Source organism: Lutra lutra, chromosome 2 (assembly GCF_902655055.1).
Source record: "Lutra lutra chromosome 2, mLutLut1.2, whole genome shotgun sequence".
Classification (NCBI taxonomy): Eukaryota; Metazoa; Chordata; class Mammalia; order Carnivora; family Mustelidae; genus Lutra; species Lutra lutra.
The window spans coordinates 14,287,898-14,304,294 of record NC_062279.1 but is presented as its reverse complement, the minus strand read 5'-3'; the positions used below and the strand labels follow the sequence as shown (position 1 = coordinate 14,304,294).

Sequence of the window (16,397 nt, the reverse complement as noted above, 5' to 3'; positions counted from 1 at the left end):
CTGTGATAACCACAGGCATAGTAACAATTCATTTCATAAACAGACCATTTGCAACACTAAAATGATGCCCTTTTTTTAACCTGTTAAAATTCATATTTGTCCACGTTTCTTTAAAGAGGGGAAGGTTAACTTTAACAACTGTTGCTCATAGCAACACAGGAACAAAAGATTTTTCCCATGCATAAAGCTAAGCATTCAATTAAAATTCACAAACTTGGATCTCAAACCAAGTCAAAAGTAGAAATGTAAGAATACTAGATTTCCAGGCAGAAGCAGATACACAATACATTGTTTAGCTCTCACAAAAACAAACAGAAGTGCAGCAACTTGTGACAGGGAGAAAGAATGCGAAAGAAATGTCACATGATTCCTCTACAACCAGGGTGTTAGTGAGGGCGTGTTTTCTTCCAGGTAAGTTTCGTGGCATGAGTAAATCAAACAAAAACACACCACACTCCCTCTTAGCTTCTATCACTTCTCATTTACGAAGGCCGGCCCTTGAATCCAAATCTGAGCAGTGGAAAGCAAAATATAACATGGCAATTTACAGAAAGAGATGACTGTTTCCCCCAAGACTTACGCTCCACTGCAACAGTTAAAGTAAAAAATAATTCCAATCAAGTTCTGTAATTTACACACTTGTGGTAAAACCACAGGATTTTCAGACAATGGATTAACCACTGGGGTTTAAAATCCATGAAAAAGAGAGCGCTCTAGGATCTGGAAAGAGCTGGGACTCAGCTTTATGCTTTGAAAATTCTCCATTCTTAATAATCAGTTCACCTGGAGGAGTGCAGATGTGCAGGGCACATTTGGGAAGGTGGCACTCCCACAGAAGGTACACTAGGAGAAGACGGTGGTACAAGGTCAAAGTGTTTTTAGAACCAAAAGACAAGGGTAAAGAGGATTTATACCATGTGGGATCTCAGCCTCTGAAGGAACTTAAAGCACTGGAATAAGGCAGAAGTGATAGAATCAACTCAGCTTTGAGTACCAAACACGCCTAAGATACTGGGTTGGGTGTCCTCTGAGGGGAACGAGTAAGTAACAGAATGCATGACTTAACCAAATGGAGCCTACCAACTTGTCCGGGAAAATAAAAAGTAAATTCTGAAAAAGTCACAGCTTGATTTCAAGCGTGAAAACCCAGTACATGTACAGGATTAAGGATTAAGGCACTGGCAGATTACCTGTGGCTAAATTGTTAAGGGAAGCTCCATGTGCTGGAAACTTCACTGTGTGCCGGCTAGGACTTCCAACCCCTAAAGGACAGCTCAGGGCCCTTCCCAGCAGTTGTCAGAGTCAGTACCGCGTTACAGGCGCAGCTCTGAAGTGAGAGCGACACGGTCGAGTTCTGCTGCCACTGCCTCACAGCTCTGTGGCCGGCACAAGTCACTTAATGCATTAAGCCTCAGTTTCCTAAAATGGTGGCAATAATGGTACCTTATGAAAGGTTTCACTGATTCAACAAATACTCATTAAGAGTTCCCACGGAACTAGACACTGAAATACAACAGTGGACAACACAGACCGCGCACGCTCTCGCGGGGCCTGATGGGCCATATGAACAAGGCTCCATATGTGGTAGTCCTACCACCATTAACATCATCTCCGTCACACATTCGTCATCTGCAGCACACTCCAATGTGTAACATATGTTCCAAGGAGAATAAGGAAACCATCTTCGCTGGAACAAGGTTTCACTAACCAAAAAATAAGTGTATGGAACCTCAGCCCTGTACTTCACCCTGGGACCTCTTCTTTTCCTTCTCTCCCAGGGATCTTATCCCATCCCACCATTTAAACATACTATCTACATACACCCAAATTTACTATCTTGAGCTCTGAGCTCTCTTCCAAACTCCAGACTCTACATCTGGCCACCTGTTGGGTATCTCCATGTGTATGCTGTAACAGGCATCTTAGACCTCAACTCTAGATTACTGATCCAACTGCCTGCCGACCAACCACAGTCCTCCCTTGGTCCTTCCCCATCTGTTTATCAGTAAATCCTTCATTCCTCTCTTTTCCTCATGCCTCACACAGCCAAAGCACGAGTAAGTTCTTTCCCTTTTACCTAAAAAACATCCCAATCCATTCACTGCTCTCCGTTGCCAAACCCATCACTCTAGTTCAAGACCAAATGGTTTCTCGCCTAGATTATCTCATCGCCATGGCTCTAACACTCCTTCTCCACAGAGTAGTAATGGCTTGTTAAATGGGTAAGGTCTTACAAAGAAATGTTCCCTTTGTGGAAATATAGCAGGAGCACGCACACGCACACGCACACACATGAGCACATACACCTCCCTTCCTCCATTCAACTTAAAACTCGTCTGGTGGCTCCCAAATGCCTTAAATGTTGATGGTCTACAAGGCATACCTGGTCAGACCCTTTCCATGTCTCTGCCTCATCTCCTAAGACCCTCGTCCCACTGTGTCTCTACACTGTGGTCACTCGGGCTGCCTTTCAGCTCCTTGAACATTCCCAACCTCTTTAGCACTTTAGGACAGTGGGGTCCGGGAGAACTTTCAGCACGGATGGAAGTGTTCTACACCTGCACATGTGGCTCCTGAACCCTTAGCTGGTGACTAACAAGACTGAGAAAGGAAATTTTTAACTTTATTTAATTTTGATTAATTTAAATAGCCACATACTCCTAGCCGCTATCACCACCAGACAGAGCAGGACTAGGGCTTCTGCCTAGCCTTTTCCTCTGCATGGACCGTCCCAGCCTTCATGCAGATGGCTCTTCCTTACCCTGACAGCACAGTTAAAAGTCAGCTCCTCAAAAAGGCCTTTCCTTGGGGCGCCTGGGTGGCTCAGTGGGTTAAGCCGCTGCCTTCGGCTCAGGTCATGATCTCAGGGTCCTGGGATCAAGTCCCACATCGGGCTCTCTGCTCAGCAGGGAGCCTGCTTCTCTCTCTCTCTCTCTGCCTGCCTCTCTGTCTACTCGTGATCTCTCTCTGTCAAGTAAATAAACAAAATCTTTAAAAAAAAAAAAAAGGCCTTTCCTTACTGCCGTACCCAAACTAGCTCCCGCCGACACTCTTTATTATGTCATCTTGTTTATTTCTTCCAAACACACTCACTACTGCCTTTATAATTTGTCATCCCTAAACAAGAACATAAAATCCATGGAAGTAGGGATCTTGCCCATTCCGTTCAATGCCACGTCCCTCACGATGTATGTTAGGCAGACAGTGTTGTCAATAAATCTTCAATGAAGGGCTGAACAAGTAAATGAATGAGTGACTGGGGGGGGGGGGTCAAGTCAGTAAGAGTAGGCTGGGGACAGATTATGGAGGCTGCTGGAAGAAGCCAAAGGTCCTTCAAATACTTACATTTCATTTATATGGGTGTGGGGGTCTGCAGTGTTCTCAAGTGCCCCGTGGGGACAGGCAGTCCAAGCAGACAGCACAGAAGAATGGTGCACATGCAAAGCAGGTCTCCCTCCTTAACAGACTTGAAATCAATTTTATGAGAACATTAGCGATGCAGACACACAGATGCTCCTACATATGAGACATGAGGAAATCTCTCAAGAATGCATCTATATACAACTAAAGGCATACCTTTCGGGGGGAAGCTGAAAGCGATATTAGACAACCGAGTCAGCCTATAGCCTTCGGATCTGCAACAGCAAACCAGGGCATTCATGTTCAGCCAAGTTAAATACCAGTTCATAGTTACGTGGTCCTAAGAGAAATGTCATGAGCTGCACCACTTAGCAGAAAGGGGGGAAGGGAGGAATGAGGGGAGAAAGTAAACCTCTACCAAGTTCAAACACCCAGACGACCAGCGAAAAGGGCAAGAACACATAGTGTGGACAGAACTACCGACCAGCCAGAAATAAACACACCTAAGCTCTATAAGTGGACAAAACAGACAACCCAGGGATATCGTGTATAATACAGATTCCACACATTCATTCACTGTCACAATTTCAAAGGAAAAAAAAAAAGATTGGCATTTAAATGTATCTCTAAGAAAAACTGTAACACTAAGGAAAACTGGAGAATAGGGTTTTGCGCTGTGTGAAACAGTGCGCTCTTGCTCTTTTGCTGTAAAAGCTATGTCTCCCGTGCTTTGAACTTGACTGAGTATCAGCTCCACTTAATAAAATTACCTTCTCATAAAATGGACCAATGTCAGTAAAGTACACAACACATTCCACAGTCTAGCACCAAGACAGAATCTTAATCAGGACTGCATTGCACAGATCGCTGTCTCTCAATACTTCCTATCCCTGTCGGCACTCATACTCAGGGTCAGAGTTGGTGACACAACGGCCACAGCCATGCTGGAAAAGCAGCACATGCAGAAGCAGCACCAGTTGCACCAAAGGAAAGCCTCTCTGCCCGCCCAGTCCCAACACACTCCTTTTTACAGGAATACCAGGGACACTCTTTAGCTAAGAGTCAGTGGCTATTTTCATAATCAAGGTAATGTCTACATGACTTTCCATTCCCTACCCCTGCCGCCACAGAGACCAAAGTAAGTTAAATGTACACCTCTCGTCCAATTCTCTGTCCGGACCACCTCGACACCTCCAGTGTCACAGGAATGAAAGCAGGCTCCCCCAAAATGAGCTCTTTTACCCCGCCATGTCCCACTCCCTACGGGCCCCGTTTTAGATGCTGCTTGCCACTGGCCTCTCAGAACCATGAGTTCTTTCCTTTTTGTTTTCATTTTTTAAAAGTTGTATCCATTTACTTTGAGGGAAAGAGAGAGCACGAGGGGAGGGACTGAGGGAAAGAGAGAACCTCACGCAGACTCCCTGCTGAGCCGACCCAGGCCTCCATCCCAGGACCCCAAGGCCACGATCCAAGCCAAAACCAAGAGTCCAATACTCAAGGGACTGAGCCATCCAGGCACCCCACAACTATGATCTCTCTCCTGGCATCAGGGCAAACAATATAGGAAAAATTATTCACAGAGTAAAACCATCTTCGCCTTTCCCAGCATCTTTGGAACACTCCTGGCTGTGACGGGCACCCGCTGTATAAAGATAATACACAGACTCATTTTCTACTTGATCACCATCACCAACTTTGTGATTTTATAAACACCATCGATCTGTCATAGGAAAATCAGTGTTTCCGACCATCAGAATCAATTACTATATTCAGACCTCCAATGGTAAACTGGTCCAGACGTTCATCTTTCCCTGGTTTCTCAGGTCCCTCATCTGATCCCAGCTATGTCGGAGAAGCGTGGGTTTGGAGACCTTTCTGCGGCATGCTGCATTTCACTAAAAGCAGTAAGTTAAGCAAGGCAACCCCTTGAACTCAGCATCAGCGTTGGACCCGTCATTATACCACATGATGTCTACAGCCCAAAGTTATTTGTGAAAAAAATGATCCATGATGACTGATAAACATACCATTTTATCATATAAGATCACTCTTTCTTTTAAATGTTTATATAAAATATTGTTAAAGACTATCATCTGACTTTCTATCAGAGGTTGGCAAAATTTTTCGGTAAAGGGTCGGAGTAAATATTTTAAGCTTTGTGGGCTACATACACTCTCTGTCACATATTCCTTTTTGTCTTTGTTTGCTTACAACCCTTTAATGATGTAAAAGCCATTCTTAGCTGGAGAGTTGTACAAAAACAAGGCTGCAGGCTGGCCCCTGGGCCGTAGTTTGCCCACCCCTGCTTTTCAAGTATACCAAAAAACCCAAAATTATATAGTGCAGTCACATTTTGACTAAAGAAAAACACTTCCAACTGTTTTGTGTATTTTTTGGTAACCTTTTTCAAATCAACTATTTCTGGGGAACAGTTTTAGATTTACAGGAAAAAAAATGTACTTAGCACAGAGTTTCCATACGGCCCACATTCAGTTTCCCCTATCAGGATATGTTTATTAAAATGAATGAACCAGGAACGATGTATTAACTGCAATCTATACTTTTTTCAGATTTCCTTAGTTTGTACCTAAAGTCCTTCTTCTGTCCCAGGATCCTATCCAGGATACCACATGGCACTAGTCCTCATTGTCTCCCTGGGCTCCTCTTAGCCATGACTGTTTCTCAGACTTTCCTTGTTTCTGAGAATCACGACAGTTTTAAAGAGTACAGGTCAGATATTTTGTAGAAAGTCCCTCTACCAAGATCTGGTGGGTGAACATTCTTCTCATGATTAGACTGGGGTTATGATAGTTTGGGGGGAGGAAGACCACAAAGACAGTGTCACTGCCATCGCCTTGCACCAAGAGGACATCCACACGAGTTATCACCACTGTTATTCACCTTGGTAACCTGGCCAAGACCGTGTCTGCCCGCTTTCCTCCAACTTGTTGGTTTGTTGTTTTTTTTTTTTTAACAATTAATAAAAATGAACTTGATCCTTACCATATATTACCAAACTAAAAACGTTAAAACATCAAATGTTTAATAAGCTGGTTATATACCTATACACACATACTATAATGCCTTACTTCCATGATTTACATCTGGGCCTCTTAAAATATATCATTTGGGATGAAGACAAAAATGAGTATGTTTTTTGGCACTGTCTCCTACTTTTAATTCCTCTGGCTGCTCCTCCTCACCCTTAGGCTGAATTAAAGGGGTATCTAAGGAAAATGTAATAGACGCTATCCAAATTTTCTTTCACTTTTTAAATGGTGATTATGCAAACTAAATTGTAACCAACCTGAGCTGGGGCGGAATCCTGTTCCTCCTGGGGCCTCCCAGAGCCCAGGGCGCTAGGCTGGCAGGCACGGTAAACACTGGGGAAGAGCCTATATCCTCCACTTGGGTGTTACATTGATTCAAAGCGGTGAGAAAAGGAAGAGGGATGTGAGGCTAAACAGAACCGATGTCTCTTAGCTAACTTTTTCCTGGTCGGGTACTAAGCCAGAGGAGACAAAAAACGTGGGGACAGCGGGAAGAGCTAAGAGGCTAGAATAAAGGCGCAAGCTTGGGTCACAGTAAGGCTAGCAAAACACTCTGCAGAGGGAAAGGCAAATCCAAACCGCAGTCAGATACCACCTCGTGGCCAGAAGAAATGCTTAAAACGAAACAAAACAAAACAAACGGAAAACAACAACTGCTGGTGAGGATGTGGAGAAACTAGAAACTTCAGACACTCCCAGTGGGAATGGTAAATGGCTTGGCAGAGCCTCAAAAAGTTGAACATAGAAGTCCCATGTGACGTAGCAGTTCTACTTCCAGGGATCTACCCAAGAGAGTATAGTTATACAAAAATTATGCATGAATGCTCACAGCAGCATTATTCCTAATAGCCAAAAGATGGAAGCAACCCAAACACCCATCAACTGAAGGAGAAACAAAGTGTATATGGTATAGCCATACAACAGAATATTATTCAGTCATAAAAAGGAACGAAGTTCTGTCACCTGCTACAACATGGATGAAATCTGAAAACATTGTGCTAAGTGAAAGAAGCCAGACACAAAGGACACAGACTGTATGATTCCATTTACAGGAAGTGTCCAGAAATGGGACAACCATGAAGACAGAAAGTAGATTAGTGGTTGCCAAAGGCAGCATGGGTGGGGAAGGAACGGAAGAGGAGCTCTTCGTGGGCACAGTGTTTGTTTTGGAGGTGACAAAAGTGTTCAGGCATGTTTTGTTCAGGTTATGGCCGCACGACATTGTGAATACACTAAGAACCACTGAATAGTACTTTGCAATGGTTCAAATGGTGAATTTTTGGTGCCTTCTTTTATCTCAATCAAAAATCAAATGATAACTGGGAAAAAAGCCACTGAAGAGAATGGACCTGTATATCATTTTTAATGATAAATCATTTTTAATCCATAACTTACATAGACGCCAGGTCTTTAAAAAACCCCTTTCCTAGTCTATGTCCATGATAATTTTTCCAGTAACAGGAGCTTCAGAAACAAAAAAATTAGTCCAGAATTCTGCTAAGAAATCAGGTCAACCAATTTTAATCAAGTTCATAGCCTTGAACTTGACAGCCTACACAGACTGCAGACTCAGGCCCCGTTCCCTATCACTTCAAGAACTCCCACAGCCGCAAAAGGAAGCTGGCCACGCCCCTCTTTCATGGCAGCATCTTTCTCCCACTGACCATTTCCTCAAGAAAAGCAAGCCCGTGCCATTTACAAGGCAACATCTCCCAGTCCCACAGTCAGATCTCCTCAGGCACTTCCCAGCGCACTGCAGCTTCCCTACAGGAGACTTAAATACTAGCCTGCTGCAAGGCCGCAGCCGTAAGTGTTGACTAGGTAACTCGCAATTCAGTGATTTGCAGCTATAAAAAAAAAAAATTATTTATTTATAAATAATAGTCTTTCCTAAAAAAGCAAGTGGTGCCCTAAGTCTTCCAACAAATTACACTGCTAACTAAGGACTATTAAAGTCATGGAAGAAATCTCAGTCATATACTAAGCAACCATTGCTCCCTCCTGCAAACACTATGGCAAACTGTGTTGAAAACATGAAATACTTCTTTGGGAATTTTTTGGAAGACAGCACAGTTGAGTTTAAATTAGTGCTTCCCAGAGTGATTTAAAAAACAAAACAAAACAAAACCAAAAAACCCTTTCTTTAGCAAGCTCTCCATACCTCAAAAACCGTAATCACTCAAATAATTCACAGTAAATAACCACTTGGCACCCAAACTCAGCCGGCAGGAGAGGAAAGGATTTCCGGCAAACTATGACAATGACAGTTGTGATTAAGACTATGAGGGCTGACTTTTGTTTTCTTTGCTCTCATATAATTCCCATCTTTATACTATTAGTCAAAATGTAGCAGCTTAATTCTCTCATTATTTTTAATTTAACTGGAAAATCAATTGTCTCTGGTTGGTGGTGGTTATGGGCATATTTTTCGAAAGCCTTAACAATAAGGAACTGGAAGAGAGTAGCTCAACAAGCATTCTTTCATTAATTTAACAACTTTCTTCATTAATGGACCTAAGCGACATTCACTTAACATCTACTATCTACAAAGGACGCAGAAAGCAGTAATAAGCAATTAGTTCTCTTGAGGAATTTACACTCTAGCAGTAGGTTTAGCAAAATTACTTGCTTTGACTTTGAAGGAAAGACAATACAGAGATCCTCAGATCCTAATCACGTGCCATAAAAAGAGCCAAGAGTTAGCTCAGCCATCAAGGATAGCCAACTAACATCCTCTTCCTCCTGTCACCATCCCCACCCCACCCCCAGAACGTCTGCCCTTCAATCAGAAAGCACACGGGTCACTCAATATCTAATGCTAGCCATAAACCAAAGATTAGGTCTATCGGCAAGTTTTTGTGTGGTGGTAAATCTTTTACATTCACCTAAACAAAATTATTGTATCTCAGGATAACATTCAATCCAAGGACAGAAAATGAGCAAAATTCTACTGAGAATTTGTACAACTACTCACCCAGGCTCTGAGGCCTGCCCACCTTAGCCCCTTATTCCTGAGGCAATGAATCCAAACCCACCTTTTTGTCCTATGTTGAATGGAGGGGGTGTTTTTTAAGCACCACACCATTTGGCCATGATCTATGGGCCACCATAAACACCAGCTGGTGTGGTCAAAGGCTGTCCATGGTGGGCAAAGGAAGAGGTGAGGGAGGGAGCGGACCCCCAGAATAACAGTTAACCCACCCAGGTCGGGGAGAATAGGAGACAAGGAATCATAGACGGGGAGATGTCCTCAGAACTGGTAAGGGGGGAGGAGGAGGGCAAAGTCGAGCCCATCATAGTAAAACTGTAATCTACTCAGGAACGAGACAGAGCCCTTAACTCTTCTCCAAAGAGAACTTCCAATGTGCCCAAGAGTACACTGGATTTCCAAGTTCTACCTGGCATGCGCTGTCGTTCTGTGGGGTCAACCTGGTGGGCCTCCATCCCTACTCCCAAGGCATTCAAGACCCAGACCCTACGTGTGGCTAACTGCGGGATCTAAGAATCACAAAAAGTTAACAGGAACCTTTGAAGAACAATAAAGACCGGTCAATCGGCTTGAAAAATCAACACCAGGCAAAGAGGTTCTGCTCCATCCAAATACCCCCAAGCATGTCCAGGTGTTCCAGCGGTCTACAGGAATGACACAGGAGTCTAGAGTCAAACTATCTGACTTCAAATCTTGGCCAACTTTTAACAGCAATGGCAATGTCTCTGTGACTCCATTTCCTCATCTGTAACTGGAAGATAATAATAGCACCAAGTCAGAAGACTAATGAGGGAAGAGAATGAGATTACAGGTAAGAAGCTTATTAGCGCAATGACTGCCACACGGTAAACACCACATAAAGAGGTGCCAGTACGTCCACCACTTCCAAGGGTCACCCGAACTACCTCTCAGTTCCTGCAGTGGAATGACACCATCACCACTACTATTTGGCTCGGCCCTCATTGTGGACCCCTAACCATGCCTATGAAGTACGTGGTATTAGCTTTATCTCAGAGTTGAAAATGAAGGTTTAGAGGGACTCAAAAACTCAGAAAAGCTTACTCAGTTAATAAGTGGTGGGGCGTGAAAAGCTTTAATCACGTCCCAGCGAACTTTGCATTATTTCATCTACCTCCAAAAGCTCAGAAATAGGTTAACACTTCAGTATTCTAAAACCACTACTTATTGAACAAAATTATGTTCTTGTAAAAGCCTCCAGCCTTCCCTCACCCTGCCACTAAAACTGCGTGTGTATCTATATAGTCAGAAATACTCCACCAATTCTGACAGACTTCCAGGATTTTTCTTAACATAGTGGGGAAATCATCATGACCATTTTAATTAATTGACGTTAAAAGTTCGAAAGTACTGCATTCAGTACTTATATCAAGTTTATCAAGACACACTTCTCCTCCAGGATTCGTAACCTGATCCTGTAGAAGAATGGGCACACTCCAACTGGCCTGTGTAACATACTCTTTTTCCATATGGTTGGTAAGTGTCTACCAAAATTGACTAGAGTTCATAATTGCTCCAAATATCCTCTCACATAATTTAGCAAGACTTATAGTCACTTTACTCCCCTGGAAGAAAACACAATCAAATTTAAACTAAGTATGTCAGCAATGACCCTGGATCTCACAGAATTTTTTAAAACTCATAGTGAGATCCAGAAATGCGTATAACCGAATATCTATTTCCAAATACTTAAAGATCTAACCGCTTCAAAAGAAAACTGGAATAATAACAAGTCATCTTAGTCAAAACTGTTTATCCAAATAAATGAATTGGTTACCCAGTTTCCTGAAAACAGAGTTCATGATAATTGTTAATCCATTAACAGTTTAAAATAAAAGGCATGCTTAACTTGTTTAATTAGTAGTGCTATGGACAAGCCAAGTCCTATCTCACTTTCTATTTGCTTTACCCAGGCATTACATATTCTTATAATCCTTGTTGGTAAATACAAATGCGACGATATAATTGAACATGCAAAATGAAGAGAATCTGAAATGTCTAAAAATTTCAAGAATTCACCGCAATTTCAAGAACCTGAAACTCCAAGTATGAGAGAGCAGAATTACCACATAACTGTAAAAGTCAAATATTTATACAGGTGCCTTAGAAGTCACTGCTGGGTGCACACCATCATCACTGACATTTAGTATCTGTTAAACAGTTTCAAGTGCAAGGGCATAAGTCAAATAACTGACCCGGAGCGTGAAGTTTATGACAACAAGTAATGTGTCTGGAGAAACTGTGAAGGTGTGATGCTTGTGATAACTTTCATCAGGCCAGCAACAGGCAGCCAGGCTGTGGTGAGAGAACCTCAGCCCAGGTGCCTTTTCTCATTTCAAAAAGGAAACCTAAACTGATACCTTCATGGATAATTTAATAAGGATTGTTCCATAAATTTATAATGTCATTTATGACTTTCTTAGAATTACTCTTTAATAGCTTTCAAAAAACAATATCCTTAAGATGAAAGTTAACTGAGAACACAAAGTACAAAACTATTTCAACTTCAAATTAAGAAAAGGGGTAAAAGCAGCACCTAAAAGCTTGTAAACCCCTAATTTACGATTAGGAACACCTCCTTAACGGCCACTTTACAAATTTACAATTAGGACTATCTCCTATTATTCTTACAATAAGTCCAACTTTCAGAAGTTTTCCTTTTAAGGGTAACGAGACCGATGGGCTAGAGGACCAACATTTGTGAACATTCAGGAAAATTCAGCCCCTCCACTTCTTAAATGATGACTTGATCTCCGAGCAGGACTAGAAAGTGTGTGTTGAAAACTCCAAGAAACCACGCTAAGCTCATGTCTGTTTCCACGTTCACGGCACTTCTTTCTTCAAAACAGAATTTGCCTTTCCAAGATCTAGGACTCAGTTCAAGTTTTCAGGTGAAGGCTTACAATAAGCAGCAAACCAAACCTCCCCCCCCCCACCTCCCACCCAAGAAAAGTGTTTCTAAACCCTGAGGGGCAAATCTAACAACATCCACAGCTAAGGCCCAGCGAGGAAGGGTGCCTGGAACACCCCCCTCCGTGCCCAGGACCTCCCGCCTGACCCGGAGCGCGCCCCGTCAAGAACTTGTAGTCAAGGCTGGCACCCAAGGACGATCAGAGAGAGAGAGACATGCCACAGGTGGCCGGGGTCGGCCGGTTCCCCACCTTACACTTAGGCCTTCTCCCGAAGGCTCCCGGCCCGTCCCCGCCTCCCAAAGGCCGAAGCAACCCGCCAGCTCCAGTTTGGCCCACTTTAGGCGGAGACGAGCTCGCGGCAGGGCTCAGGTGGCTCCTCGGGGTCCGTTAACGGGGCACGAAGTGCCAGCCCGGGGCGCCAATTCCACCCTTCCCTCCGGGCCGGGAGTGTCTGAAGGTCCCAGGGGGCGTCGGGAAGGGAGCGGGCAAAGAGGCCCTGGAAGGGGCGGCTCCAACCGAGCCCCTCCGGGGCTCCTCACCGGCTGATGGTCCCGAACCTCCTTCCCGAGACCCCTCCCGGCACCCCGGGGTCGGCGACGCCCCACGCCCCACGCCCCCCGCGCCGCGGGCGCCGCCGATCGGCCGAATCTCCCGGACAACAGCCGCCGCCGCGCTTCTGAGGCGGGTCCCCGCGCCCACCCGCGGCCCGGCCGCCCACCTGTCCCGGGGGTCGATCCAGCTGGTCCTCCTGGTGTTGTGGTCGATGTAGAAGACCTTGCCGTCGTAGTCCCTGGCCTCCTCCCAGCCCCGGGGTAGCGGCAGCTGCCCGCTCCCGGCCCTCCTAGGCATGGTCGGCGGCCTCGCCGGCGAGCGGCGCCTCCATAGGGACCGGGCGCGGGACGCGGCGGGAACGCGACTGCCCGGCCCGGCCGCCGCACCCGACGCGGGCGCCGGCGAGGGGCTGCGGGGCGCGGGGCGCGGCGGGGCCACGCGCGGGGGGCGCCTCAGGAAACCCTGCTCTCGGCCCCGCCGGGGATCAGTCCACCATGTCTGCGTCGGAGCTGGCGAGCGAAACCTCCTCCACCTCCTCCTCCTCCTCCTCGCGGCTACAGCCGCTGCCTCCGCCTCTTCCTCCTCCTCCTCCCCGTCCCCCTGTGGCCGCCGAGGGTCGCGGCGCCCAGGCTGCCCGAGCCGCCGCCGTCTGGGCTCGGATCCGGGAAGCTCGGCGGAGCGGCGGCCGCGGCGGCGACGGGCCTCCTCATTTGCGTGCGATTAGCATGCGCCCCGCCCCGGGCCCGCCCCCGCCCGCCCCTCCCCTCGCTGGGCTCATCTGCATGCACATTCCTCGCCGCCACATTCCAGGGCTTAACCCTGCAGCTCCCGGGTCCCGCTGCCTGAGCAGGGGCGCAGAGCCGAGCCCGAGCCCCGGCCCGGGGCGGGGGCGGAGGAGGGGAGCTGAGGGACCAGGTGGGTGGGAGGAGGGCGAAGGAATGCACCGTGGGCTCCCTCCCCTTGACCCCAAATAGCTCCCTGCGGCCGAAAGCCTCGGGTTTTTTAGAGTTTCGGGACGGGAAGGAGCTAGAGAGCGCTCCGCAACCTTCCCAACTTCTTGCCGACTTCTAGGGAAACCACAAGACTTTCGAGAGGAAAGGGGTGGGGGAAGCTCTCTCTTCGGAAGAAAAAGTCCCAGCAAACAGCGAGGGCACAAAGGCTCCCCCAAGCCGCGCCCTGGGCTACTTGGGAACCCGAGGGCGGTTCGGAGAGGTGGGAAAGTGTGAAAAGCACGGAAAGCGCTTAGAAGCGTGTCCGTGGCGTGTCCAGGGCGGTGTCGCCCCCGGGGCCTCTGCAGAGCGCCCGGCCCTCCATGACCTCAGCCCAGAGGCCACGGGCCTCGCGGCGGAAAGCGAAGGCGGGTCCAGCGGTCCCAGAGCGCGGAGACACGCCTGCCCCAGTCGCCTGCGGGGGAAACTCCAGCCTGACCCTGGGCAGCTACTGCTCCCCCTCCACCCTAGCTCCGCCCGCCACGCGGGCCACGGACTAGAAGGCACCCGAGCCTCCAGCCCGGTCTGGAGCCCCAGCCCCGCGCCCCCCGGGGGGCCCAAGCCAGCCACCGGGGACCTTCTGCCGCTGGCCTCCGTTGTAGGGGTTTAGGACATCTGGACGTGGACTAATCCTGAAACCAGTCCCTTCCGCCCAGCGCCCGCCGCGGGAAGTTCCCCCACCCCGAACCCTGCTGTGGCCAAGAAGGTGTGGGCGACCACGCTGGAGGGACCCCCTCTTAACCTTAAATGGATGTGGATCTTCCCTTAGCCCACAAGCATTTCTTTATTCATCCCCAAGTGCTTCCTGGTGGGCACTGAGGAGGGGCTGGCAGTGCTGGACGCGGACCATTCAGTGCCCCCAGCCCCTTGTCTGGGAGGGCGCCTCCTAGTCCCAAAACCCCTCTCCAGCCTGGTCTACACCGTCCCCCATCCATATTCTTCTGGGTTACTAACAGCTTCTTTTAAAGTAAAATGCCGGCCGAAGCTCCCCAGCTAAGCCATTCACCTTTTGGTTAATCTTGCGGGCTAATGCATAATGACTTCCCCACCTTGTGCAGGACACAGCGTTGGACAGGGGCTTTCAGAGGGTTTGGAACAAAGTCGTTTCTCTGCCTGGATTCACAGACCCGCATTTGATACCCAGGCCATCAGGGCATCTGTGGTCAATCTCAAAGCTGGAGTGGGGAGGGCTTGGCTTGGAACAGCTTCATGGCAGGGACCGGACTTGCCTTCTTGGGTGAGAGTCTTAGAAGTTGTATTTGCACTTAGAGTAGTCTGCTCCAAGGCAGAAACTTCAACCAGAAACTCTGGGGAGTTCAGTCCTCCAGAGGAACAAACCAGAGGGAGCAGGAGGTGGGGAAGGGACTCACCCAAGGAATTCATTTACTTTGTCCTCTGGGTCTTCGACTCCCATCCACCCCCCCAGCTAAGCTTGCCCTTAGCAAAGAGCATTCTCCATCTCCTGGTCCCTTGTTCTGCCCCACTCCATTCATCAAGAGGTAATCACACAAGGCAACCTTCTCCAGTTCCCAGGGAGATGTGACATATGACATTCTAGTGGGTAATCTTAAGGTTGGACTACTGAATGCTGTGAAAAAAACTAATCTCTCACACCAGTAAGGTGAGAAGGTGAAGGTTTGTTTTGAACTGCTTTAAACTGTCTCACTTGCATGGCCAAAATTTATATCACAGTGAACTAATAACATCATTCAGGGACGCCTGGGGAACTCGGTTGGTTAAGAGGCTACCTTGGGTTCAGGTCATGATCCCAAAGTCCTGGGATCCAGCCCTGCTCAGTGGGGAGTCTGCTTGTCCCTCTCCCTCTCCCTCTGCCACTTCCCGGGCTTGTGCTCTCTCTCTCTCTCACTCCCCTTCTCTCTCTTTCAAATAAATAAATAAATAAATAAAATTTAAAAACAAAACAAAAGCCCCATCATTCTGCAAAGTAGCCAAAACATCCTGGTTTCAGGCCTCCTTCCAGGCTCCCTACCCACCCATTAGAAAACATAAGAAAATGTCTGTGTCCTACTATTAAAACAAACAAACAAACAAACAAACAAGCAAACACTAACTTTGCTGTTGCCATAATTTAATTTGTTTCACTGGGTTGAATTACTGCAAAATACTTCTTGGTACAATTTCAAAGTTGATAAGCTTTCGGGTAAATATTTTTACCCAAACTCCTAACACCGATGGGGGGTCCAACATAGCGCACACAGCAGTAAATGGCATTTATTGTTCCATAAATCCTGGAACTTCAAAAAGGGATGCTGAACAGATAAACAAAACTCTAAAGCCATGAAGAGACAAACTCGCTTCTTCTCTCCCACTGGTTGGCACAGGAAACATTTGGCCACACAAAAGCAGTTAAGATGACAAGCCAGTCACTGCTTTACAGATTCTGTGTCTTGATCGGGTTTGAACTCTGCTGTTCTGAGTTCACGCACTTATGCAGCACCATCTTTCCAGAGAATTCCTAGTGGTTAAGACAATGAAATTTTATCTGATCGATATTCACATCCATAAA

General features: G+C 46.8%; 1 protein-coding gene across 1 annotated transcript in view; it reads right to left on the bottom strand.

Moving 5' to 3' along the window:
• Nucleotides 1-13,574, bottom strand: part of WWC2 (WW and C2 domain containing 2) — a 207,004-nt gene extending 193,430 nt beyond the window's left edge. The window contains 1 exon segment of the mRNA XM_047714505.1: nucleotides 13,048-13,574. Within this exon segment, the coding sequence (XP_047570461.1) occupies nucleotides 13,048-13,178 (131 nt within the window). The 5' untranslated portion in view covers nucleotides 13,179-13,574.
• Between the last annotated feature and the right edge of the window lie 2,823 nt (nucleotides 13,575-16,397).